Genomic DNA, 27,382 nt, shown 5'->3' on the forward strand with positions numbered 1-27,382 from the left:
AACCTCTCCTGCTGTAACTACCAGCAAGGATAGTAAACGTAGAGGCATGCCTACTATGGAAGTGAATGCTAGAGCTGTGTATGGTTTCCGCAACATCGGTATTGGATTTTCATTGTTGACAAAATTGTGTGGTTTTTTGAACATGCCCCCACCAATGACAAAGGCAGGCTATGACAAAATGGCCAAGAGAATCAAAAGTGTTTCAAAAGCATTGCTGAAAAAAAGCATGTCTGATGCAGCAGCATCTTTGCGCAAGGGTAAAAAATCAGCCGACGTCGGTGTATCAATGAACGGCACATGGCAGCGCAAAGGATTTTCTTTGACACTTGGTGTCATCACTGCAATCTCAATTGATTCAGGAAAGGTTCTTGATACAGCCATTCTCTCAAAAAGCTGTAAAGGCTGTACAAGAATGGCGAACATTGCCAAGACAGACCCAAAGAACCATGAATTGTGGAAGTTAGCGCACAACTGTAATTTAAACTACACAGGATCGTCACCCACAATGGAAACTGCTGGAGCGTTGAAAATCATTGGGAGATCTGTTGAAAAGCATGGCTTGTACTACACAGAATTTTATGGAGATGGGGATAGTAAAGCCTTTCCAGCTGTTCAGCATATCTATGATGATAAAAAACAAGAATGCATCGGCCACTACCAAAAGAGAATTGGTAAAAGACTTCGTAAACTCAAAAAGAATACCAAAGGTCTTGGAGGTAGGGGTAGATTAACAGATGCCAAGATTGATACATTGCAGAATTACTTTGGAATCGCACTGCGTCAAAATGTCGGTAAACTTGATGAAATGCGAAAATCGTGCTTGGCGTCCATGTTTCACGTTTCTGATTACCATGATTCTTATCCAAAATCCCACGACTCTTGGTGTCAGAATCAACGGGACAAGATCAACAATACTAATCTGTATAAGTCAAAAGGTGAATTACCAGTTGAAGTTCGAAAAGCAGTTCTCCCGATTTACATGGACCTCTGTAAAGAAGAGATGTTGAAGAAGTGCCTGCATGGAAAAATCATACACCCCAAAACTATGTTTTGGGATGTATGATGCCATCAGCCATTTCAATTATGGACAAAAGCGGCTTTAGAGGGTGTACCATGAAATTGCTCAACATCAATCCTGGGTTCTATATGACGAAATCCTGTGGCAGCGTTAATTGTAAACGGAAACGGCTATTGGAGTATAAAGCGGTATCCGTGAAAAAGCAGTGAAAGATTCTCCAACATTCGAAAAAAAGACGAAACGACAAAATTATTCAAACAGAAGGAACTTTATATGAAGCTGGTGGTTTTTGAACATGTTTAATTGAATTTTAAGACAGCTCTTGCTATTTTCATTTGGTTTAGTATAAAATTTATTGTTTTGTTTTTTTAACGGTTTCTGACACTTTTCACTTTTTTCACTGACCGGTCGAGCTGTCATTTCTGGATGGCTTATCCGTTTGACTTCAAATTTTCTTTGATGTTTATTCTATGATCTAATACTATTTTGTAAGTCATTTCAGCTACAGTTATATTTTTTTGAGGAAATTCAGAAAGAAATTATAAGAAAACTATTTTGCCGCTTTTTGATTTTGAAAAACGTAGGGCACTGTTATAGATAGGCAATAAAAATAGTATAAGATCACAGATATGATTGAAGTTCTGCCAATTTTCAGACTATTTTGACATTTGGTTGTGAAGTTATTAGCCGACCGGTTATGTCTCTAAAACGGTCATGGTTGCCACTGCGGGACCGCTATTATGGATTTTTCAAAGTTTTTATTTTTTATTTTTTCAGCTTTTTGTATTCTTATGCATCACTTAATCCTGAAAAATCAATAGGAAAGTGTTTATTTCAGAAATATAACTTAATTAGTAGGATTTCACCTTAAGCAGAAAAACGTGAAAAGTGGAAAAGACAATTCTGCTGGGTAAAGCTATTAAGTAAAAAAATTAAAAAAATTAAAAAAGTTATCAAAAATAATTTATCTTTTTTCAAGTTCTATCTTCTCACATTTTGTTTCTCACAAAACTAGAAATGCACAAATATCTTTAGTTAAAATGAACTGGTGCGATTTTATATTTTACCAGAATTCGGTTTCTTTGATTTTTCTTTCAAGACAAGAAAAATTTAGTTCAGTTAGTAAAAATCGTAAACTTTTGCAAAACATGAAATCAACTTTTATTGCGTTCAAATTCTTTCTAAATATAGGATACATTACGACCGAAAAGCTTAGAAAGAAAAATTTTACTGTGTATTCCCGCCTTTAAGAGATTCAGATGTTCATAACATTTTATGACACGTAATTGTCTTTTTTGTTTTGTGTGGTACAATTGTAGCATATCTAGTCACAAAAAATATTATTGTTATTTTTGTACCTGGTAGTGTAATTTCTTCTCGATATCTGACATTTTATTGGCTTATATCGATCACTTTACCAGGTGTTTTTTTTTCTGTAGCGATCGGCTAAAATGTAAAAAAATAAGTTGCAAACAAACGTACGTAAAATTTGAATGCTCATGGCTTTGAAGGAAAAAAAGCGAATCATTCAGTAATGAAGACATGAATAGGGATACTGTTAGATGCCAAAATTGTAAATGTATATGTCATGCACCATAGTGGCTCTCAAAAGCTACACAACATATAACATAACTCACCATTTCCAAATGTCTCATATCTTTTGCTTTTCAAACAAGGATAAAATAAATCCACCAAATGCCACTCCTGCACCATCATCAACTATCCCCTTAAAAAAAAAAGTTTCGTGTGATGTTTCCATATTTTCTTTGTTTATTTCTGGTGGTCATTTCAACAAATGCTTGTTTAATTTTACAACAAACATAACCACTCCACCAACATCGATGTTTGGAACTTTCTAAATAGAACTATAAATGTTTTCATTGTGTTCGAAAAGAAATTCTTATTTCAGTTGATTGAATCTTTATATTGTCATCCAAATGCCAATGTTTTTGTGACTTAAAAGAATTAGATCTACTTTGGCTATAGATTACTTATATTTCTATGTTCTTAGCTACAAGGTACTAAATGGCTTATAAACCCCTTGTCCGGGCGCTACGTAAGAAAGCAACAACCTCAGTTGTTTGCATGAACTTCACTGCGTTTGGTCCATGATGTCACAACCTTAATCACTATTTTCCAATAGTGCTCAGCTAAACAGTTTAAAAGCCATTATTAGTTTTTATTTTTTCTTATTGATTTAAATTTTCATCATTTATTTTTAGAGGAGAGAAAGTTTTTGGAGGAGCTATCTGAGCATAGTGAAGATGGATCGCTTTTTAATTCAGATGTAATGCTTGCACGTTTGAATTTTGCTTTGGAAAGTGGATCACTTGTGCTAAAAAGCGAAGCAAGTTAGTGTTTTGATATTTTGAGTTTGTTTTTATGCTCTATGGTTATGTACTTTTGTCTGTCATTCTTACTACTAATTGAGCAATTATTAAAAAGTGAAATATTAGCATTCAGTTCTCCCAAACCTTTAAGTTTACTATATTTATACTTCATCATGTTCTATTACAAAAGTTTTTTACGAAACTAAGCTTTAAATAATAACTATGGTTTTGACCTTTATTTTTGTGGCGAAAGTAAGTTATAATAGTTTTATAATAGTGTTTTTTTTTATTTTTCCAAAGCCATCCTGGAATAAACATCAAGGAAGTTCTAGATTTGCATAATGTCAACATCAACAGATACATACTGTAAAAATAATGTACATTGTGACGTATAAGGAAAAAAAATTGTCAATGCCTGTATGCATGGCATGCCTAATTGCCTAAAAAACATTTTTATTTTATTTAGGGCAACATGATATACTTAGTCTTCAGTTCAACAAATTAAACTTCATATCAGAACTCTGTCCTAAGTCAAAAAGTTGGGAATGGACTATGCATTTATCTTCGCTTGTGGTGAAAAATTCTGATGAGAATGGTTCAATATTTCCGAATATTTTTGGCCCTCAAACAGGTGTTTCTAGTGATGGAAATACAGAGTCAAAGTTTCTGTCCATAAAGTTGGGGCAGACAGAGTTTACTAAAGCTACAGCTTATAAGTATGATATTTTCCTATTAGTTTACACAATTTTCAGGCAATTTTAGAATTACAATGGAAAGTTGCTTTTCTGTGTTTTTCTTTTGACAAATAGATTGCAAACTCCTGTTTTTTGTAAATATGCATAATCTTACGCTGATGAAATCATTTGATTACGTCTACGATATGAAGCCAATGTAGTTTTTATCACGTAGTAGTGTTTAAATTCTACACCATGATTGCTATGCCATAGATATTTTTTTAACAACGTAAAGAATTTTTATCACGTCATGATGATGTGCGGTATTTCTATGATAATTTTTTTTATTTGTAAGGTTATTTGTGATGGTTTTATAACAAATATAATGATCTTTAAGCTCGTAAAAAGTTTAGTGACTTCACTAAACTTTTAGTGAAAATGTTTTAATTGTTTCTTTATAAAATACGGCAATGTAAAAACGTAAAAAGAAATTTTTTTAATCGTTTATTAAATAAAAAATTTTTGAAGAGGTTGCACAACAAGCTGTTGATATTTGACTTTTCACGGAAAACAAGCTGTTGATGATGGAAAAGTTTATAAGCTATGAGGACAAAAAACAACACTTGGATATCACATTGAACACCAAAATCTACCTTAAAACGACAGAAAAGTACCTTGCAAATATCAATATCCGTAATTTATTCAGTATAAACACTTATCTTGCGTTTAAAGGAGAACTAACGATTAATAAAAAGTTGTGCTTAAAATGTTTATTATAGTATGAATTATGAATTTTGAACCTTTATATATTTGTGAGGTTTTGGTTCTCAAGATATTTAAGGTCAAAGTAGTAGTATAGGCATGGCCATGACAGTGTCGAGAACTTTCGGTTCAGTAAATTACTAACTTGTGTGACGTGGGGATTACATTTGTGGGGATGTAAACAGTCGCATTCTAAATAAACAAATCGAGGTAATACTAAACTGATAAACTGTGTCTCCTGTGATTGTCTGAGAGTAAAATGTATCACTTTTATCAATATAATAAGTTATCACTTAAATTTTCTTGTGTTATTTTTGTATTAAAACTTCTTGCAAGACAGCAGGTGTTTCAATTAATTTGCTAGTTTTAAAACAAAACTTCAAATTATTATGCACAATGAAGTGTACTGAAGATGATTTGGTGAAAGCGAAACAAAACAAAAACAGTTGCCAAGTTTTTATATCTTTACCTACTTTTGCATGTTGTTAAATTACTTTTTCTACAAGACAAAAATCCTGTTGGGCAAAATCAACAAAATATGTACTAACTAAGTTGGCTTATGTTCTATAATGGCGGCGATTGTTAATGTAATTATTGTTTTTAGTGACTATATTTGGACATAAAAACAAGGAAAAATTTTTAAAAATTCTATGCCATACGTGTGAGTTTTTTCATTAGTCCTCCTTTAAATCAAGTTTTCTGGTAAACTATGCACTTTTTTGACCTTTCTAGCTACTAAATTCTGACTTACCAAAAAACTTACCAAATTATTGCATTTAAACTAATCGAGGCAAGAACAATGACTTTAAAATCTTTCTGGAGGTATTAATTACCTTAGGGCTATTTAGTATAGCATTTTTAACATATACAGTCCCAGGTGTTGTCTTGCTTTCCAATTAATACGAACTTTACTGTTTTACTTTCAATTTTTCTATTTTTAAAAAATACAATAAAAAAAGTAGCAAAGCGTAAAAAATTAATTATTTTTGAACAGGTTATTTATATGTAATAAAATAGAGTACTGTTTAAGACATTTATAAGAAAGCTTTTTTTAAGGTTTTATGTATAACAAAATACGACGTAATTTATTTTGCAACATAAGAAAAATTAAACTACGGCATAGAAAAATTACACTGTAGAATTTTTCTTGTTATACAGTATGAATTTTTTTATAGCCATATAAAAAATCTCTATCGCATATTGAGGAATGTTTAATTATGATGTAGAACTACTGCTTCAAGCTTCAATAATATGCCATACTATGATTTTAACAAGTATCCCAAAACATTTTTAATGTGTGAATTATAGCAAGTTTTTTCATAGACTTGATGTGAAACTGGAACCATCAAGTATTGTATATAATCAATCTGTTCTGGGTAATGTGAGAGAATTCTTTTCCAATCAAGAAAAGTCGCGATTTAACCAAAAATTGAAAAATGACAAATTCCAGGAAGCTATAAAAAGTCAGATTGAAGCCTTAAAACATGCCACTAAAGCCGAACTAGCTAATGTGTTGGAAACACTAATGAAAGGTTGTTGCCAGGTAATCACTATTCACCATTAGTTTGAACATAAAGGCTGCATGCTTTTATATAAGAAATTTTTGCATTACTTTTATTTCTATGTAATCTGCAATATTCTGTGTGAAGAAACTTAATCAAGGTGCACAAATTTTTCCATTAAATTTTCATGCTATAATATTGAGAAAATAAACAAACAAGCATTTCTGTCATAATCCCTTACGTCAATTGAACTAATGAAATTCTATGATCATCATACATGCAAAAAATAGGTACAAAGATGTACAACAGAAGAAGAAAATTCTCAGCCCTTAAACACACGCCAGCACTAAAATACTCTTTATGAAATACCTATGTATATTTCAAGCTGTCCCTAGAAAAATTTGGATTGCAATTTTTTGACTAATCTTACCAACTGGCAGATCATAAAAATTTCATCTATTTTCCCAGTAATTTGCTGATTCTTGATTAAACAATACTGAAACTGCTGACTCAAAATGTCTTATAGTAGTGGAAGTTAAATAGAGAATATACATTTGAGAGTTACGTCTACTAATGGGTTACTTAATGTGTTCTTGTTGGTTTACAAGAGTCGTGTTGATCATTTCTTGTAACTGTGCTCAATAACTAATACACCTATAAAATAACTAATATGTGTATGAAATAATACTAAGAATGATATTTTTATTTCACAATGCTAAGATCAAAATGATAGTGGTAACCCTGCAACAAAACTGCTAAGAATGGCCCCAACAAATTTGCTTCCACAGAAACATTATCTAGTATAGCAAAACTATCAATCCTGCAAAAAAAAAATTATTTTTAAATTGGAAACTATAGGTTTAATAGGTCTTATATTTGTTTATGTCATTTAACACCTAGCTACAAAATGTATAATTTTCCAGAACGACTAATGACACCCTTCAATTAAAATGGATACGATGTTAATATACGGTAGTTTATTATTAAAATCAAAAAGATATTTATTCCTTATTGTGAACAAACTCATACCATGAAATACTACAAGATAAAACACAATTCCCATTGAAATAATGATAATCAAAGTAAAGTGCACAGCACTAAATATTCTTATTCGTGTTTGAGAATGAGTCAACTATTAACTAACTGTGGCCTAAAATTACATTTCGAATTTCAGCTGTATTTTTTGTTTATGAAGGAAATAATCAGTTCGTTTTTTTAGGAAGAGGATGAGTGGAGTGTTGAATTAGACATAGCAGCCCCACAATTGATAATCCCAATCAGTGTTAATGAAGATGTTGTTGCTGAAAACATTAAGAAAAAAATGGTAAGACAATGATTCTTCAATAATCGTATTAAACTGTTTGCAACCTGTTTTTATTTCCTTGCTGCTTAGGATTATAAAAAGGTGTTTATGGTTAGAATTAGTAAAAAATACAGTTTAAAGCAAGGACAAATAGAAGTGTTGTATTGCTTCTTAAAATTGTTGCCAAGTTGAGTATTTCACTTTGCAAATTGCGTACCTGATTTATGGTTATTTTTAATAATTTTGCATTTTTCAACATGGTTATTTATTTGAACAGGTTAAGTGCTTAATAAGACATGTAAACTGTGACACACATCTAGATAGAGCACTTTAGTACAGCTGTACAGTCTGTCGTAACTTAAGTGAACCGCACACATCATTATAGTGTTTCTGGTGTAATATACTTTTTAAGAAAAAAAAAAACACTTTCCTGCAACTTTAGCTGAAATAAAAACACAGTTTTGCAGCCTTTTGTTACCCCGTCATAGAAAAAAAAGTGCAGATTATGTTCCTGTCAAAGTTAAAAAAATTAATGACATTGTGCTGAGCGTTAGTACTGGTAAACAATATTGCACATCCGTTTACGCGTAATAACCTTGTCCAGAAAACCTTATCACAACTTCAGTTTATATAAAAACACAAGAAACAGCCTGTCACATGCGTATGGGCGTAGTGATAGTATTTTCGCAAATATAGTTACAACTGTCATTACACCACCCACCTAAAACAACAATTTTATTTTATTTTGCAGAATAAGTTTTCAAAATTATTTGGCAGTCTAAGTAAAAACACATCTGGCAGCCTGTGTTATATTACAGTACAAGGTGTAGCTAGCTACATAACACTGCATTTAGCGCAAGAGAGATTATTTAAAAATTTTGTTGCATCCACTGTATTTTGCTACTTTTACGTTTTAGTCAGAGGTAGCTAAAAAACTAGCGGAATAATCACAACTCCAACATAAATATAAATAATAATATACCAAACTGAATAAAAACTTAAAAGGACAGAAATAAATAGGGGCTAGCTATAGCTAGCTAGCCAGCTGGCTTCAGCAGAATGCTGCCTCAAAATCTCACCGTAGCCAAAATCTTAAATATGGTTTGTTTAAGATTTAAAAATGGCTGGAAAACGTGATGATATATTCATGTTAGTGTATAAAAACATACAGAAAATAAATGTTTCTATAGATACAAAGTATTTAGAAAAGAAAAAGGGCAAAAAATGACATACAAACCTCACACCATTACATCCAAACCAAAATGGGCTTCGTTTTTTCGGGTTCTGCCGTGATTCTGATATCAAGCTGCGTGCAACCAAAACAAAGTCTGTAAAAAAATTTATTATTAAAGAGAAGTTGTTTTGCTGGGTGATTATAATACAATATTTAAATTAGTTGAACATAGCATATTGAAATATATTGCAATTTTAATAAAATAGACTACAATGTATTTCCTGATACAAATTTAATAGTGGATTTACTCAAGAAAAAGTGAACACAAAATTGTTTAGACCAGACCAGCCATGTCTTAACATACTTGTGAACATAAATTAATGTTAAAACACTATTTATTTTTAGATCATATTCAATCTCGGAAGAATGACCTTTTGCAATACACTAGCAAGGAAATCCAATCTTATTGCCGATCCTGGTAAGAAATAAAACATCTGTTGCTTTGCAATAAAGTATTTACTAATTTATTTTTCTGAGGGTGTAGTTGCAATTAAGCATTTTAACAAAGTTTGTTGTTTCCAGTTAAGATTTCCAGTTGGTTTTTTTAGTCGATGTGGAAGAAAATGATAATGATGATGAATTTATCACACCATCTTCAACTCCACCACAAAACGAGGTTGATGAAGTAAATTTTGATCTTCCAGAAGAAGAAATTGACAAACGATTGTATGATAGGTCAGGCTAGATTGGAAATTTTAATGCAGTCAAACCTGTCTCAGAAGGGGCCATTATTGACTAACATTTTATTCCCATTTCACAATGTTTAATTATTTTTGTACAGTAATAGAAAACAAGTAAGATCTCGTCAGCGCATTTTACGATAAACACCTAGCTTAAAGTTTTTTGTTCATTATAGCTACCATTATGTTAATGAAGTAATAAACAGAATATAAACACTTGTGGATTAGTTATTTTAACACCATACGAAAATGATCTTTTAGTGAAACAAATAACAAGCTGTTTGTAGAAAATTAAATGTGTTTTAATGACTTTACACAAGCATATGTGTTTTTAAAAAACTTTTCTGCCATATAAAAGTTGCATTTATTTTTGGCTTCAACATTGACTTCTAATTGCTTTGAGAAAGTTGGCACTATTGAAAAGTATTGACCACCCTGGTCATTACTTCTTACAGAGGTAACAGGAAAGACAGATTTGACTTGTCCTGTTTCTTCTCTTGCTTGTAGTTATGCACTTGATTTAAGTAATGTCCAAATTCTTATTTGCAACTTTGGAGACAACTGGATTACATCTCAAGCTAAAGGATTTGGACCAAGCCATGTTGTTGATCAGTTTTCTGTATGTTTTATATTAAAAAGGTATGGAAAATATTTTCAGTAAACGGCTTGCTATACCTATACAATCTTTTAGCAATTAAAAGGAGAAATATTTTTTAGACGCATAATATTTACTGCAGATCTTGAATATCCAGCTCTTACATTGTCTGGTGTTTTACCACTATTGCTTGTCCACATTGACGAAAATAAGGTGATCTCATAACCATTCTTACTTGTTGTTACAAATCAGAAAAAAATCTAAAGCTGTATTTTTACTATCTTTTTTGCCTCAACTGTTAATCGAATTTTACTTCCTAGTTACAAGCACTTTTCAATTGCATGAGTATGTTCGCATATGATGATGGAAAACTACCTTCAGACAGTGGTAAATATATATGTATTAAAATTTTATAAAGGAAAGCACCTGTGTTAATGTAGTTGCAGTGCTGTCTTTTACACAATTAGTTTAAAAAAGGGAAATTTATGCAGTGAAAAGGCTTTTTCATTTACTTTTAGATGAGAAAATGTCTATGTATGTTAATCAAGATTTCAGCAGGTAATACCTTTTCTGCGTTTCCCAATCTTGAAATGTATATCTATTTGTTATCTATGATGGTTTAGAGCATTCAACTTAACGTCATTATTGTTATGAATAGTGTATTTAGGTGTAAATGAGCGATAAATGAAGAAGTACCCTGCTTTTATACAAAGTATTCTAGTTAACGATATCCTATAGCATTCATGACACCATCTTACTCTCATAGACGGCTGGATTTGTTCTGATTTTATGTCTGTGATGTTTTTTGTTACATGTAAATATCGTAACTTTTAGAAAACGAGATAAAACAGATATGTTTCTTGCGAATGATATTCAAGACTTGTTATTAGAATCCAAACTTCTGTTGGCAAAATTTACATTTGAAAAGTTGTCACTAGGTTTACATAGTCGAGGTATTTATATAGTTATATATTTTAAATTCACTCAGGTTTCCTTCATGTGAAAATTAAACACAAGACACAAGTGGTATGACTATTAATGATGTATTTTTAGGGAGGTGTTTTTCCGAATTGCAGGTAGAAGGTGTGGAATGCGAATTAACAAAAAGGCCATATGATATTTCTGTCTCTTTTATACTTTCTTCATTACGACTTATTGATGCTGTTCAAACATTCGGAGCTGATTATGAATTACTTGTCAGTTCGAAGCCTCCGGGAATTGCGGGTATGTATATACAAATACACATAGTTTTGTGCCACATTGCAGCACATAAAATATGCTCTTTTTTTAGAATAACGTAGTATATATAAAAGATTCTAGAAATGCATATATAACTTACAATTAATAGTTTTCAAACTTATGATTAAATCTGTGATGTGACTGTTGTTGTCTTTTTTTGTACACGGCGGTGACATTATCTGACATTTCTTTAAAGAAATTGATAAGTTTAACATATACTGGATATACTGTTTCAATGAGTATGACAGAAATTGTAACATATCATGCACAAAAAAATATTGAAAAAGAATTTTTATGTTTTTAGAATATTTGTTTTTTTTTAAATTAGAAATTTTGTGTTTTTTTTAAGTTCCTTTATTGATACTCAGTGGGGGGCTCAACAGTTAATAAACCTTAAGTTAAACCCACCCATCAAACGTGCATGACGGAATTAACTGTAATTACTCTAAAATAAGATGCAAGTCATACTTGATGATTCCATTTAAAAAGAAATGAATACATTGTTTCTTGTTCGTATAATGATGCAAATAGCTATATTAAAGTTTTAGGAATAACGATACATTTAGTTAATGTTGTGAGAAGCTGTAAATTTCCCGACTTCATCTCTGCAACACGTATTGGTGGTTTGAGAACGGCAATGCCCAACTAGTGTGTTAGCTAGACTTTAACAATTAACCCTACTTAAAACATTCTTCTACACAGATGGGCAAGTCTTGGAGGGCACTGTTAGCCCCACCTCTCACCTAATAGCATCCAGGGGTGAAGTCCCAGGAAGCTTTTGCTAATTTGGCTATAAAAACCGCTACAGTAGCTTAAAAATATGGTAAAATAATTATATTTTGGTAGTGCCCGATATCAAGCAAAAAAAATATGCTTTACATGCTTTGTAAAAGAATGCTAGAATTACTAGAATTTTAGCAAGTTAGGTTCATCATATTAAGTAGAACGACATTGTGCATCTCTAACATGAGTTATGTTCAATTGGGAAGAAGCCTCTATTTGTAACGATGCAGTATGATTGTGTACTCTGTTTAGAAAAAGACGTTTTAATTCACATCTGCTATCAGAAGATAAATGCTGACTGTCCTTCTCTTGGGAATGCGGAATGTTTTCCTGTGCAAATACTGGTTGTTCACTTCAATACACTGTATATTAATGGTAATGTGTATATTAAAATGATAACGTGACAGTTTTTAAAATAGGGCAGCATCCTAAATAAAATTTTGACATAAAAAAATACTTACCGACTAAGTAAGGCATAATTAACAACCTCTCAATTTAAAAATGCATTGTATAGGTGTTCTGAAATATCAAATACTGACAATACTTTTAACTTATATATCCATCTTATCATTGTTTCCAACGTACATCGGTACATCGTTAAAAATGTTGATAAAAATTGTCTTTTTTACTTTTTCTTTGAATTCCTATAACAATATTTTGCACAAAAAACATAAAGAAAGAGTAAGTAATTCTAAATAAATAAATAAATAAATAAAGCGTTTAAACACAATAAATAAACCAAAGATATTTTTAACTGAAAAACAGTTTATAACAACATTCTCCACACACTGTTTTATTTTTGTTGTTGTGTTTTTCTAGGCAACTTGGAGACTTTAGTTGAGCTGAGTAATGTACTTCGTCAATTGAAACCCAAAGGTAAATTTGTCAAGCAACAGAAATCTCTGGATACAACCAACAAGATGATTGAAACTCCTAAGGTAATTTTTTTTAAATCAAATTAAGAAAAAAAATTTAGCAGAATGGTTTATATAAAAATGAGAGTCGTTTTTAGGAATTGCAAAACTCCAAGATAGATATATCAGCCAGTTTTAAGAAGATTGATATACTGCTTTTGCGAAAAATTATATGTGCTGCAAACTTGCCACAAAATGTTGCTATGGTATCCCTTGGTCAGTTGGAGTTGGAAGCCTCTGTTGGAAAGGAGCAGCTGATCTCTGGTAGTATAGGAAATATTTCAGTCACTGACGTTTCACCAAATCAGCTAGCTTATAAGTCTATACTCAGTGTTGGCAATTTGGACAATGTATTTCAACCTCAGAGTTTTGTTGATCCTATAAAAGCTTTCACTTTTCAATTGAGTTATAGTCCAGCAAAGGATAAAGAAAACCTATCAATTCACATGGCATCAGCATACTATATACACAACCCACACTTTTTAAAAGAAATTGTTCTATATGCAGGTGATTACAAACAGTATGCTCTTAATTTAGCAAGATCTCTGCAGAATACAGCTACTGACATGGCCAAAAGCATGGTGTCCGCGAAGAAAGATACAGGCACAGATGTATTGCCATCAACAGAAATCTTTCATAATTCACCTGTTCATAAAGGAAGTATGAAGGACAATAATAGATTCCTTTTTGACTGTTTTATTGAAAGCCCAGTTGTCGTTTTTCCAAAGGATGAAAAAGCCAAGGATTTAATTGTCGCTCATTTGGGGAAAATTAGCATCAAAAATATGTTTATATTAGATAGTTCTTCAAAATGTGATCAAATAGATCGTCTCATTATTGAGATTGAGAAAATGAACTTATTGGTAGTCAACTTAAACTCGACAGAAATATCTGGATCGCTTACCCACCAAAATCAAATCAATGATATTCTAAAAATGGGGCAAAGAATAGCTATCCTTGACAACACTGATATACACTTACAAATCGATAAATTGCAGAATGAAAGACTGCAGCTTGAAGTTTTTTTTAATAAGGCTGTAAAAATTTTTTTATCTGTTGATATATACCGCAAGATTTTAGGTGTGGTTGATTTTGCATCCAAAACAAGCGAAGAATCAAACTTGGTCCCAATGACACCAAAGCATAGTTGTTCCATGGACCAAGAAATCTGGGAAAGGTGGGTAGTTAATATTAAAGGTAAACAGAAGAGATAAATTTGCAATAAGTTGGATTAATTTGTTCAAGTAAACCTATAGATAAGGCATATTTATTTACTTAATTTCTTTTTTATTTCCTTATCTTTGGACAACAAGTTATTTTGTCATCTTTTTCATCCCACAATCTATGTTTGTGAAACATGCTTAAGCTGTGCTTATTTTATGTTCTCAGACCAGAAAATGATATTGCCACCAAAGCTGTTCAAAGTTTAAAGATAGTAGCTGAACTACAAATACCGATGTTGGAGTTGGCTTTGCATGGTGAGCTAAATGGAGTATCACATGGTTTTGTTGTAATCTTATTTGAAGACTTTCGATTGAGATATGGCAAAATAGAACCTTCTCGTACAACATATAATATATCACTTCAGGATTTTCTGATTAAAGATTTGCTTCACAAAAGAAATGACCAATATAAGTTTCTGATTTCTTCTTTAAAGAAGAAATCTAAAGAATTGTTTTCCACTGATCGACCCTGCTCATCTTGTCCTGAACATGAGGATTTCACGAGTACGGAAGTGCTTTCTAAGTCTCTCCCAGTTCTTTCACAGTCATATCAACCAAATAACCTTATTACTGAAAAAAGCCGCCTACATAGGAATGGTAGTCCAGCAAAGCAGCAACTTGTATCTGTTGAAGTGACACTTGACACAAGTGAAAGCGAAAACCAAGAGGTGAGTACTGAAACTTAGTAAGAAGGGATAAGAGGGGGGAGGGGGTTGAGGTGAAGATAATCAGTAGTAAACAATATGCATGTGTAGATATTTTTATTCAAATTATATAAACACCTCTTTTTTATTAAAGGGTTACTCATTCGGTGTGAAGGAAGAAAATAGGTTGTTGTAATAGCAATTTTAATGACATTTTTTAGGCACGAAAAAAGATTGATGTCACTGTCAGCACAATTGATGTTGTGATAAATTTACAGACATGGGTTATATTGCTGGAATTTCTGGGTGTTGGCACTCAAAAACCTAATCTATCACCAAGTATGGTTTCTGCAAATAACATGACTAAAAGTTTTGATGGTCAGTCATATTTGAAATTATATGTTTACGTTTTAGTTTTAAGTTATAATGGATACTTCTAAATGTTTATTCTTGGCCCTAATAAGAGATATTTATGCTGAAAATAGTTTAAGCACAGCAGCAACTAGGAATCAATTAGACTACAGAATTGAAAATTGAAAACTTCAAAGTAATAGTTTTTAAAAGTATAACATGGACTAAAATTCAGTCTACAGGTAATGAAATTTGTTAAAAAAAAAGTATTACAAGCCTTTAAATCATGCCTATTGCCCACTGCATTCCTTGTTTGCAAGTATTTTAAGTTTTGTGTCTTGGATAACAAGTTGTAAAATTAACTGGTTTTATAAGAGAATATTTATAATTACAAACAAACCTTTAAGTAACTGGATAACTTGAGAGTTTGACACCTGTATCAAATAGATAGATGGACCAATTATAATTTTACCCATGTTTCCATCACTTTTTTCAGTTTCTGACTTGCATCCGTCTGAATCAGTGGAGACTGATATAAGTTTGGTGGTTCAAAACATTACGTTTTATCTAAATAAAGAGTCATACCCGTTGGCTAAAGCATGTTTATCTGAGCTTCACTTAAACGTGACTCTTGATGGTGAAAACCAAGATGTTGGTGGAAGCATTGGTTTTATTGAACTTATGGACATATCACCTTACTGTGGCAATTACACCAAGAGGTGCGATTTTTCAGCTTAGTTTTAGAAGTACTTTATCAACTAATAGGTGTTTTCGTCCGCTTAATACCAGAATCCATAGCTTTTTTATGGAAGAGCTGGAGTAAAACTTTTTGTAGGCAAATTGAACCCTTTGAAACGTTAGTTTAGCAATTTTTATGCACATTCTGCACCACTCTTTGTTTTTAAACTTTTTAACGATGTACTAAAATTGTCGGCAGAATAAATATTGAAAAAGGTTCTGATTTATGTTTTGCTCACATTTAACATTTTTGTAAAGGTAAACTTTTTTATAATATAATTTAGGTTGGTCACATTGGGAACAAAGGCATTTAATTTTTCCTTTTATCGTTTTGGACCTGCTGATCCAGAGTTATTGCGGCAGTATGACATGGATTTGACATTGTCTTTATCAGTAATTCAATATGTGCATTCACAACGATTTTTGAGTGAAATCATTGCATTTGGTCAACATTTTATTTTCTTACAAGAAGTGCTGGGAAGAATGAGAGCAGCAGGAGCTGGTGACGAAGTAATGTTAACCTTAAATATATATTCAAGGGTGAATCCCCCTGCTGTTCCTTTTTTGCTATGATATATGGCTATGATAATTACTATTTATAAATATCTATTTGACACCAGGACGCCAATTTGAAAATTTTCTGTAATCAGTAAAATAAAACTAAAAGTTAAAACTTCATCAGATTCTATTAAAAGAAATTATTATCAAATATGTTGACATACAACAAACCTGAATTGCCATTTTTGTTGTTGTTGTTTTAACCCAGAAATTGCATTTTTAGCAATTTTTTGCACTTTATTATACAAAATACGGAAAAAGAAGACATTGTAAAACAGCGCATTGTAGGTCAAAGCAAACTAGTTGAAAGTTGCAATATGGTAATTATCAGTTCTAAATGTTCAGATAAAATTGAAACAGAGAGTGAGGATTTGTGGTTGTCCGGATTGCAAACTGTAAAAGTGGTGATACGTGTATATCGTGTATCATGTAAAAATCGCATGCTTTCAGCATGTTCAGACTAGTCGAATTCGATTTTTAAAAAGTCGGACCGTTTAAACTTTTTCGATTAATCGAAAGGTTTTGAACCAATCGAAATGCTTAAAATCTGTGCATCAAATGTGTGTTTAGAAAAATGTGAGTTTCTATATCCAAAATAAACATTACTAGAACGTTTAATAACATACTGTCTTCAAAAATGGATAAAAAAGAATTTAACAAGATTTTTATCAGTGAAGGGATGTTGAAAGAAGCGCTCTGGAGTCTATTAGCAGAAGACAAGACCGAAAAAAACTAAAATAATCTTCTTGCTCTGATCAAAATTCGTTTTTATGCACACGCCTAAATTAGGTTTTTTCTACAGCCACTTTTTCGTCCACGTACGACGTTTCTGACGTTCTCTTAACTTCGTAGTCGCTGAAACAATACTGCAACAACAGCGAGTTCAACTTCGTCTTCGCTCTCTGAAGACCTTTAAACGAAAAAAATGTCAAAAATTTGTTCTCCTGTATTACCTGTTAAGTTTTAGTTTATTTTAATGCTCAACATAATTTCGACAAATCGAATTCGACTAATTGGACCGTGTATCATCCCTTATCACCTGTCAAGTTTCGATTATATTTTAATGCTTAATATAATTTTGACAAATCGAATTCGATTATTTGGATCGTGTACCATCGTCAAAGTCGAAATATATCGTTATTGATAAAAATCGTTGGTCACTTATTACCAAAAAAAGCTATAAAAGTCAACATTTTGTTGATACATTCTTCAAACTTGCATGTAAACAACCAGCATCCCGCGGATTTCGCGGAACCAAATGAATATGGAAATTTGCTCGTTTTCATGTTATTATGCATTTTCGCATGCATATTTCGCGGAACCAAATGAATATGGAAATTTGCTCGTTTTCATGTTATTATGCATTTTCGCATGCATATTTCGCGGAACCAAATGAATATGGAAATAGGTCTAATAATATAAGAGATGTTTTAATAACTTTAGGTTTTAGCTACAGTTAACAGAGCAGCAAGGTTAAGCTTGAAGGTGAATGCCGATGCACCAATTCTGCTTTTACCACGTAACTCCAACTCGAAGGATTTGTTGATTGCTAATTTAGGAAAATTAAGCATAAATAATCAGTTCCTACTTGCAGATGACCCAAACACGAATGCTTTAAAATTTAACGCCAGTAGATCAAGAAACAACGAAATTACAGGTAACAGTATTATTCTCGCTAAAAAAATATTTTCATAATTCCGCCATTTATGACTTAAATCAAAAGAGCTGAGCCCTGTAAGAAATTTGAAAAAGCTTTTCGCGACAGTTAATTCTTGCGAATTTTATATATATCCTGTAACCAACTCTTGAATTAAATTAAAATCATGTTTAAAAGAAGAACCTATTATCTTAATTTAGATTTTTTGACACGCTAAAGTTTCGCTTAAGATTTAATGTACAAAATCTCAGTGAAAATATTTGATACGACATTCTACTAAAGCATTAAAAACACGCCTTTTAAAAAGAATATTTTATTATGAAGACAGAAAAGTATAAAACAACAAAAAATACTATGACAGCAATCTTTGTTTTACAAATTATTGTCTAGTAAAGTAATTTTCCCTGTATAGTTAGCTAAGCAATTTTAGAAGCAACAATTTATTGATAAATATTTGTATTTTAGACTCATGCGAAGGTTCTGTCCGCTTACTTGATTGCATAAACATCCAGCTATCAGATATGAGAGTCTTCAGCGCATTAGCAGTAACCGAGGCTTTAAATGAAATGTCCTATATTGAGCAAGGGGACGAGATGATGACCAAGACTTGTACATTGGATCTGAGAATAGAACGAAACCTGGAATGGGCTTTTGGCAGACAAGGTGGTTATAATATAAGTACTTACTCTTCTCTATGTTGTTTTTATTTTATATTATCTTTATTAAGTAGTTGTGTGAGTGGAAGTTTTTCCAATTTTAAATTCATTTTTTGCAAAGTTGTGCTCAGCTGCAAGTTGTCAGTATTACTGCATTTCAAAATAGAATTTTAAACCAATTTTTTTAGTTCCTGATATATCAATTTCCGGTAGTTTATCTTCGGTGAACCTTGCATTGGATCTCTCACAGCATTCGTTAATTATGGGAATGTTAGGTGAAAATCTTGGTGAACAGGTGGATGCTTTTACTGCACCATCGTCTGTTTTAGTAGATCCACTTGTGATGGTATGTATTTTGAAAGCGTTTATGCCAATAGAGTTTTAACTATACGACAGTCAAAAATTTTGATTTTGTTGGGACATTGATGACATCATATCACGCGAGGTAATAGAAGTAAAACTGACTTCCTGTATTTTACTCAGTGATGAAAAAAATTTTTTTTACGAATATCCACTCGAAGTATTTTTAGACAAAGACTTAACCTTAAATAATAATGTTGGAAACAGTTATGAATGACCAATGCATTTTTGATTTAGCCTTCTCCGTCAAAGCGTGTGTGGACCACACTACATTTAAAACTTCATCTCTCAAATGTTTCTATTGAGACATCGCCTTGTTTTTCATTTGGTGACATCCCTTCTTATACAAAACCGCCTTGTTCACTGGCAAGGTTCGATTTCTTGAAGTCTAATTTTATCTATGAATCATTCTCTGATGGATCGAAATCAATTGATCTTGTTTCTACTGATGTTTTACTTCATGACACCCGTCAAAATGGTAGAGTTTATTAAATCAGTCATCTGTCTTGTCTTATTCTTAGTTTTGTTAGGTGTTTGTAATGTTGTTCCGTACTGTTTTAGTTAACTTGGGTGTGCTGGTACCATCAAAAAGGGGAGGACACAAAAACTTTCTGCAATTCGAAGTGCATTACCTCGACACAAAGGAGAAATCATTACTCACTTTTCTTTGTAATCAAAGCAGGATTATTTTAAAGTTCGACTTCTTGTTGAAAGTATTTCACTTTATAACGAGAAAGGAGGAAAATGACTACCGAGGTAAAGTTATGCTTTACTGTTTTGCACTTACAGTAACTTAAATTTATAGTAACTTAATTATCTACTGAATATTGTCAGTGAGTATTTGTATGCATGTTGTAAAAACTACCTTCCATGTGTAAATAATAGCTATGCTTTCCAGCTGTGTGCAATTTTGGAAAGCCTGAAACGGGAAAAGATAAAGAATGTGTACAACAAGACGTTTCTCCTGGGGTGTTAATCAAGACGTCGGTCTCTGAGACGGAGAGCCAGCCGAGTAAAAGATTCGAGATGAAGGTTAATGTTACTGAATCCGAACTGGTTGTTGCTGAAAATATTGAAGATGCTGACACTTCGACTGTTGTGTTAAAAACGACTGCAGTCTTTGCCTACCGACCCGATGCGTTATCGCAAAAGCTCATCACATGCAGTTTTGAGAACTTAGAAGTATTTTCCTGTCAACTAAGTCAACCAGAAGAATCAGCATTATCTATTGTCGATCCTGTTTCTTTTTTGATTGAGTTAAATTCTCATAGAGCATTTAAAAGATGTGTAACAGGTTTTTATCGCGCTGTGAAAAAGAAAACAACCTTAGAGGTAGGTTTTTTTGGAGAACATGCTTTCAGTCATTTCATCTGTCAGTCATTTCAAGTATGTTACTCAAAAACGATTTAATTTTTCAGGTTCAGCTGCAAGCACCAGTTAATATACGCGTGTCTTATCACGATGTCGAGATATTCAGACGGATACTGAATAGCGCACGTAGTCAAATTCAAAATGCTCTGCAAGGTGAAAGTCAGTCTGCGGGTGAGTTTTCCAACTGTTACTGTGCAAATATAACTTGTAATTTTACTCGCAACTATTAGCTTTTTATGGAAATGAAAATAGAAAAGTTATTCACGCGTCTAAAATAAATTAAACCATCTAGCCAGTTAACTAACAAATGTCTGAATCTACGTTTATGAATTAAAAATATTAGCTTACTGCACTTTCCTTTTACCTCAAATTTTTTAAAATGTTCTTATTCGCTGTAACAAAATAACGTATAGTTATTATGTTGTATTTGTTTTTTATTGCCATGAAAGGTTCTGATGAAAAATTAGATGTGCCCGTTAATTTCAGTCAGAAGTACCGGTGTGAAATAAGATGTACCGGAGAGTATCACTAAGATTTACGTTCTTTTCTGTAAGGGAAAGGTCATGAAGTAATGTTGGGCAGTGGGTACCTACAATTGTAAACAATCAGGTTTCATTGTATTTCTTGAACAAAGTTATAGCAGATTATGTCAAGAATATTAAGTTTTAATAAACGTGCAAAACGCACAGATGGCTATTCAAACACAACATGCGAACGTTTACTAAACTCCAGCTACTTAGTTAACTACTTCTTTTCAAAAAACGCTTCACACGCTTTGGCCAGGGTTTTTTTTAACATACTATGACCAGGGGTCAAGTTACCCGAACGTAAATTTTTAGTGGGTTACAAAAAGTCATTAACTTTTGCACAGTGAATTGAAATTCTGTTATCATAAGAGAGCAAATGTTGCTTAATTCACAAACATTTTTCATGCGTGTAACATCTGTCTGCAGATTATGTATATTGCATACCTTATCTAGGTACTCCGCAATGACACACCTACGATTTATGAAAATGACAAACTTTAATTTTAGGATCAGAAAATTTGCGTGTTTAAGCTCCGTTTATTGGATACATTACAGTACTTGAACTTTCTTTAATTCACTACCAGGTTAATCTCCAGTCGAAAACGTTGAATTTTCTATTTTACGTATCCACACTTTCTCTTGACCACAGGAGATCACAATTTCTTTAAGTCATTATAACGTTGCAGAGTTTTATCATAAGGCTTGTTGCAAGCCGGTAGTTTTGTTCTATGGGAGTATTGTGTGTTTTTCCAATAACGAAAGTGAAAGCAATGTGTGTCGTTTGATATTACTAGCAATAGTGATGTTTTCTTATAGGGGTTGACAATGATATAAAGTTGAACAAACCAGCTGAATCAACAGTGAGAAGTTCATTCAATGAAAAAGACATCACTACAGTCCAACTCAACAAAAAACAAAGCGACTCTACACTGTGTGTTGAAGTGAGTGACAGTATCGTATTTCAGTTTGATGTGCCAACACTTCCGATATGTTATTTTTGTGTGTAATCTTGTAGGTGAAAGCCAACTCCATTTCCGTGACACTTATCGATGACGCTGGTAATAACGATGTACCGCTGCTAGACGTGTTGATTAATAGTAAGTGAGACAACTTGTGCAAATAAATGAACCAACAACTGGATTGTCTTTAAACAAGACTATAAAGACTTTAAACAAGTGAAAACTTTTAAAAAATATTTTCTTTATCATCGGTTTTCGTTATGAACTAACGTTCAAAAACAAGCTGCAATTATTTTGTTATAAAATCCTTAACCAGGCATCGTACGACGTTATTTATTCATTTATTGTTTGAACTAGAAAAAATCCCCGCACCTCATTATAAAACTCTAAAAAATGCCTTCTGTGTAGATATGCTTCTCCGTCACGATGAAGAATTTAATGGCGTTGCCAAATGTCAGTTGGATGTCAGTTATTATAATACCAGAGTGTCTGCATGGGAACCTTTTATGGAGGAGTGGAAGTACGATGTATTTTGTAATATAAGAGAATGTGTAAAATTTGTTTTGCTTCGTCTTTTGCTTTGCTTTTAATAAACTAAGCATAATGATTTTGTAGAGTTGTACTAAATATGAACTTGTGAACAAGATTGATGTTATGTTAAATTTATTTTAGATATATTAGGTTAAGTTGTATTTGTCATTTAGATTTAATGTCCATTGGTCGAAACACAAGAATAATAACAACTTAGTTTTCAAGATAGATGGTATGTTTAGATAATGTAATAAATTGCTAACAAATCGTTTTTCATAGTTTAAATGTGTTGTGTTATTATAGCTTCCGAACGTCTGGAGATGAACGTGACTTCAGCGCTTGTCGACATTTCAAAAAGAACGGCTGCTTTATGGTCATCTCGTTTTTTTAATAATGAATTGTTCAAAGAGGAGAAGCGAGCCCCTTTTCTGCCATTTCTTCTAAGAAACAAAACCGGTACGTTTCTTTCTTCATTGTTAATCAAAAATTTTGCGAATTCTTTTTTTCTTAAAATATTTCGAAAAGTGAAACATGCACAGTCTAGCTATCATTGCGCTATGTAAATAGTACACTTAGTAGTACTTGAAAAAATCACTATGCCTCTATTTAATTTACTTCATTCGTTTTTACTGACGTAAATACTGATAACAAAACAGTACGACATCATTAAAAGTAATGCTCTTATAATTTCAAAATGGCGCTAGTTTACTTGTACCAGTCTCCCTTATTTTTTGTTTAAACTTTAACTTTAAATTTGCTGTATTCTAATGTCCAGTGTGTTTTAAAATATTGATTTGCAAATATGTTTAAAGGTTGCAAGCTTGCATTTCATACACTTGCCAAATCTCTCACGAAGATCAGTAAAATGACGACATCAAAACAAAAAAGTGATACGACAGTACGTAAGCACGAATTTGAACTGAAAACTGGTGAAGAAGTTGCTTTTTCATTCGAAGCCAGGACAAAACAACGTCACCAGGTTGCTTTTATTTTTTTATTCTGTCGATTTAGTGAAGTTAGCCAGTAAACTACCAGCTGTTACTTCTACTTGATTGTGTCAACTTGTAAAAAACATATTTTATTTCTGATAGCTTACCACATGTTTTAACTTTTTGATAGACTACATAGTGTAATGGCATACCAAATACAAAAAGAATCACAGACCAAATTTTAGAAATTGAGACCATATATCTTCATTTATCTTCACAGTATTTCAAGCACGTCTTTTAAAAAAAAACTTTATGTCGATAATTCTCCATCATGTGAGAAATCGTGAGGCTTCAATATGACGCAAAAACATTTTTTTAACAAAATTGTTTTCTGTAGGCATCACACGATCTGTTAGTGCGACAAATTGTGGTACAAATAGCTGGTTCGTTTCCAATCAAGCCCCTAACTGTTGACAGAGTGGGAAAATTTTTTAGAATTGTGTCACCTTTGTCAGGCAGTAGAGAGGTATGTCTTTTTGATTGTTTGGTTGTTGTTGTTGAGAAAAACCTTGTGTTATGTATTTGTACTGATTTAGTTGGAAGGAATGAATGTTCTCTTCGATGTTACATTGGAAGGCGCTCGAAAAGTTGTAACAGTCACATCCGCATTGTCCGTGCGCAATAATCTATCGTTTCCTATTGATCTCGTTGGCGTTTTAAACGAAAAGACTTTTAACCTAAGCACGATTCAAGTTAACGAAACATATTTCGTTCCTTTGCCAATGATCCTGAGCACGCTTTATTGTCGACCGTTAAAAGCTAAAGCTAGTTACTGTTTTTGCAAAAAAGATTTGAATTGGAGGGACGTCGCTCGTCATGAAACAAGAGGCATCAATCTCTTGAGTTCTACCGACGGTGAAAAAAGTGATGTTTTAAGGTATGTAAGTTAGCTGGATTTTATTTTTTTCAATCTGAATATCGCTAATTGATTCGTTTCTTCTAGGTTTTCTTCATTGATAAAATCAATTGATTTACCAAGAGATACACTAATGACAAACCACTCGATAAACCAGCCAGAACATTCCATAAGTCTTGTTCACACTGTGTTGTTACAAAATCTCTTACCATTTGATCTGTTTTATTTAATACAAGGACGAACCATTAAAGAGATGGTGAAGCCTGCAGAGAATGTACCTCTGCATTGTGATACTCCTAATTCTTCGTTTGAGATTGGATTTTCGTTTGAAAACTTCCCTGGTTACGATACGATCAGGATATTTAACGATGGTAGTAACTATATCCTCCCGTCTCGCGTGTACGACATCAACCATCGCCTGCTCATTTTGAACACAATGGTAGCGTGCAACTGTGGAACGTTGCAGGTATGAAATTCTTCCAAAAACCTTGACAAATAGTTTTTTCTTCCAAATTAATTATGTTTTGATAACTTCAGGTATCTGTGTTTGCGCCATATTGGATCATTAACAAAACAGGCCTTCCCGTTGTTTTCAAACGCGAAGATGACCCTGAAGAAATAGCTGGTCAGTTCGAAGAGCACGAGGAAGCTAGAAGCCTTACCCCGCTTCCCTTTTCCTATCTCAGTAGTGAGCATTCATTTCACTGTCAAATGAGAGTTGGGCGCCATTTTCAAGGAAACCAAGGTATGGTTCCCTTGTTGTCGAAACCATTTTCCTTGGAAAAAGAAATGCAGAATCGAACTTTGTATGTCAGAGAACGCAAAGGCCGACTTGAGCGCAATTATGACGTTGCTATTATTACAAACTGGGGCAAGGGAGCGTTTTCAAAAACACGAGTTGTGGTTATTGTACCAAGATATCAAATTGACAATCAATATTATAGACCAATTGTTGTTGCTCAAAGACAGATGGTCCAAGACACAGAGGCTAACAACCCAGCAAGTTTTTTGCTTTGTGATCCAAACACGGTCTCTAACTTCCACTGGTCCCACTGCGGTTACGATCAAATATTATGTGTTCGCTTGAACGATAGCGCAACACTGTGGTCTGGCGGATTTCGTTTAGATTGTGAAACAACGTATCATTTAAATCTTCGATCTACTGGAAAGGCTGAAGATGTATTTATCCGTGTCCACATTACGTTTCATGCGGGTACATTCTGTTGTACTTTATCAGATGCAGCATGCTTTCCACCACCATTCAGAATTGTCAATCTTTCTGATGTCAAAATCTTTTACTGGCAAGATAATATTCCTGGTACGCAAATGCGTAATTGCATAAAACCCAAGGAAAGAAAGAATTACGTTCTTGATCAACCGTTATTGCCGGCCAAACTAAATGTTAGCGTGTTCCAGGAGAGCACTCAATGCTATGATTTGAAGAAGAATGGTCAGCTGTCGAAACTGTATTACCATAATGCTATTTACATCACATTTCTGCATACGTTTTATGGGTAAGTGTAGATATTCAAACCATTATATTTTTCAACAAACTGTGGTAGTTTTACTTCTAGCGCTGCTACATCAAAGTAAAAATAAATCAACGAGTAAACGTTACTCTGTATTTTTTATTTCAATAAAAAAAAATTTAATTTTGCGTTTATTTTTCTCGGCATCGAATGAAAATCACTTCGAACTGTAGGAACTCGATAGGAGACTTTGCTCCCTACCACCCCGCTGTTTGCTTCAAGAACCCACAGATTAAGAACCAAATTTCGACGAACAATAACAAATGCTAGTTTTTAAAATCTTATGTGCTAGAAACATTCGTCATAAGATAAAATGTTAGTAAATAAATAAAAACAAAAATTTTACACATTTTGTTTTTATTTATTATTATTTTTATTTATTCACCCAATAGATCATATGTGCTTTGTGTAGGTTTTCTTGTGGCAAGCATAGTGGCAGTGCGAACACTGATCACCAGCTTGTCTTTGATGTAGTAGACGATCGACATGTTGTGCTGGCGCGGAAATGTGAACACAAGATTAGTCAATTGTGGAGGATGAACGCTGACGGAAATCTCGTTCACTTCTGTACTACTTCTTATAAAAACCCTAGAAAGACGAGTGGAGGTAACACCCTTGTTCTAGATATCGATGATAATTCATTTGTAAGTGAGAGACCTGCTTATGAGCTTGTCCTTAAAAACATCTCATCGCAGCGTAGCAGGACACAGACATGGTATTTTTCATCGAATGTTCTTAAATGTGATCTTGAAAACTTTGCAGTGGATTTTATCCAGAAAGGGGACCGCCAAATCCCTGTACTAGCAAAAATAGCAGTAAATGAACCTGTTGTTTCTTTGAACAGCTGTATTTCCCGACAGAAAATGAGGCCTGGATCGGGTGTTTTGTCTACGCGAATATTCTCGAAGGGTCCGACGCAAGTGTTGGAGATATCTGATGCACACCAAGATGTTCCATCAGGAGGTTGGGTATTTGTTGATTCACTAACTTCACCAGTTACTACATCTGCTCGCGAATATTCTGTTGACCGAAACCCATCTACTGAGGTGAGTGCTTGCTTAGCTATCACACTTTTAGTGGACAAATGTTGCATTCGTCTTAACTTATATGGCGCTGTAACTAAAACTACATCCCCTTACAAGAATCTATTAAATATTTAGACGGTTCATTTCGAAGTTAGTCCCACTAGTAATTAGGAACTTTAAGGCGGGTTTCCACTCAAACGAATGTGGTCGAATCGATCGATGGCGTTTTTATTAAAATTGGTATCCACTAAAATTTGACCATGCCTCGATCGATGGCGATTTAATCAAATTTATTTCAAAGCAATAACACAAATTTGATATGAAATAATGATATTGAGCATGTACTTGGAATTTCATGACATATAATTACGATA

General features: G+C 33.0%; 1 protein-coding gene and 1 long non-coding RNA gene across 3 annotated transcripts in view; one reads left to right on the top strand and one right to left on the bottom strand.

The window, feature by feature from the left end:
• LOC130636056 (intermembrane lipid transfer protein VPS13D-like) overlaps positions 1–27,382 on the top strand; it is a 73,320-nt gene that overhangs the window by 34,620 nt on the left and 11,318 nt on the right. The window contains exons 11-48 of one of the 2 annotated variants that reach the window (XM_057445644.1): positions 3,241–3,369; positions 3,815–4,064; positions 6,108–6,327; positions 7,506–7,610; positions 9,169–9,241; positions 9,372–9,498; positions 10,011–10,142; positions 10,221–10,311; positions 10,419–10,485; positions 10,617–10,656; positions 10,933–11,051; positions 11,152–11,322; positions 12,373–12,495; positions 12,940–13,058; positions 13,133–14,211; positions 14,424–14,925; positions 15,123–15,279; positions 15,749–15,971; positions 16,275–16,500; positions 17,992–18,205; positions 18,671–18,868; positions 19,050–19,207; positions 19,459–19,699; positions 19,783–19,977; positions 20,120–20,553; positions 20,640–20,763; positions 21,936–22,060; positions 22,135–22,216; positions 22,487–22,598; positions 22,783–22,841; positions 22,913–23,065; positions 23,422–23,588; positions 23,936–24,064; positions 24,135–24,475; positions 24,542–24,920; positions 24,992–25,968; positions 26,396–26,589; positions 26,828–26,996. In XM_057445644.1, the coding sequence (XP_057301627.1) occupies positions 3,241–3,369; positions 3,815–4,064; positions 6,108–6,327; positions 7,506–7,610; positions 9,169–9,241; positions 9,372–9,498; positions 10,011–10,142; positions 10,221–10,311; positions 10,419–10,485; positions 10,617–10,656; positions 10,933–11,051; positions 11,152–11,322; positions 12,373–12,495; positions 12,940–13,058; positions 13,133–14,211; positions 14,424–14,925; positions 15,123–15,279; positions 15,749–15,971; positions 16,275–16,500; positions 17,992–18,205; positions 18,671–18,868; positions 19,050–19,207; positions 19,459–19,699; positions 19,783–19,977; positions 20,120–20,553; positions 20,640–20,763; positions 21,936–22,060; positions 22,135–22,216; positions 22,487–22,598; positions 22,783–22,841; positions 22,913–23,065; positions 23,422–23,588; positions 23,936–24,064; positions 24,135–24,475; positions 24,542–24,920; positions 24,992–25,968; positions 26,396–26,589; positions 26,828–26,850 (8,258 nt within the window). In that variant the 3' untranslated portion in view covers positions 26,851–26,996. Of the gene's footprint in view, positions 1–3,240; positions 3,370–3,814; positions 4,065–6,107; positions 6,328–7,505; positions 7,611–9,168; positions 9,242–9,371; positions 9,499–10,010; positions 10,143–10,220; positions 10,312–10,418; positions 10,486–10,616; positions 10,657–10,932; positions 11,052–11,151; positions 11,323–12,372; positions 12,496–12,939; positions 13,059–13,132; positions 14,212–14,423; positions 14,926–15,122; positions 15,280–15,748; positions 15,972–16,274; positions 16,501–17,991; positions 18,206–18,670; positions 18,869–19,049; positions 19,208–19,458; positions 19,700–19,782; positions 19,978–20,119; positions 20,554–20,639; positions 20,764–21,935; positions 22,061–22,134; positions 22,217–22,486; positions 22,599–22,782; positions 22,842–22,912; positions 23,066–23,421; positions 23,589–23,935; positions 24,065–24,134; positions 24,476–24,541; positions 24,921–24,991; positions 25,969–26,395; positions 27,030–27,382 lie in introns of those variants that run through there. The other variant, XM_057445643.1, reaches the window with a different exon arrangement.
• Positions 2,377–4,585, bottom strand: LOC130636057 (uncharacterized). The gene is made up of 3 exons (XR_008982210.1): positions 4,198–4,585; positions 2,656–2,744; positions 2,377–2,464 (listed from the first exon to the last, which is right to left on the bottom strand). It is a non-coding gene; the product is annotated as an uncharacterized LOC130636057 (long non-coding RNA).

The sequence above is a fragment of the Hydractinia symbiolongicarpus genome, chromosome 3 (assembly GCF_029227915.1).
Source record: "Hydractinia symbiolongicarpus strain clone_291-10 chromosome 3, HSymV2.1, whole genome shotgun sequence".
In the NCBI taxonomy this organism is placed as follows: domain Eukaryota; kingdom Metazoa; phylum Cnidaria; class Hydrozoa; order Anthoathecata; family Hydractiniidae; genus Hydractinia; species Hydractinia symbiolongicarpus.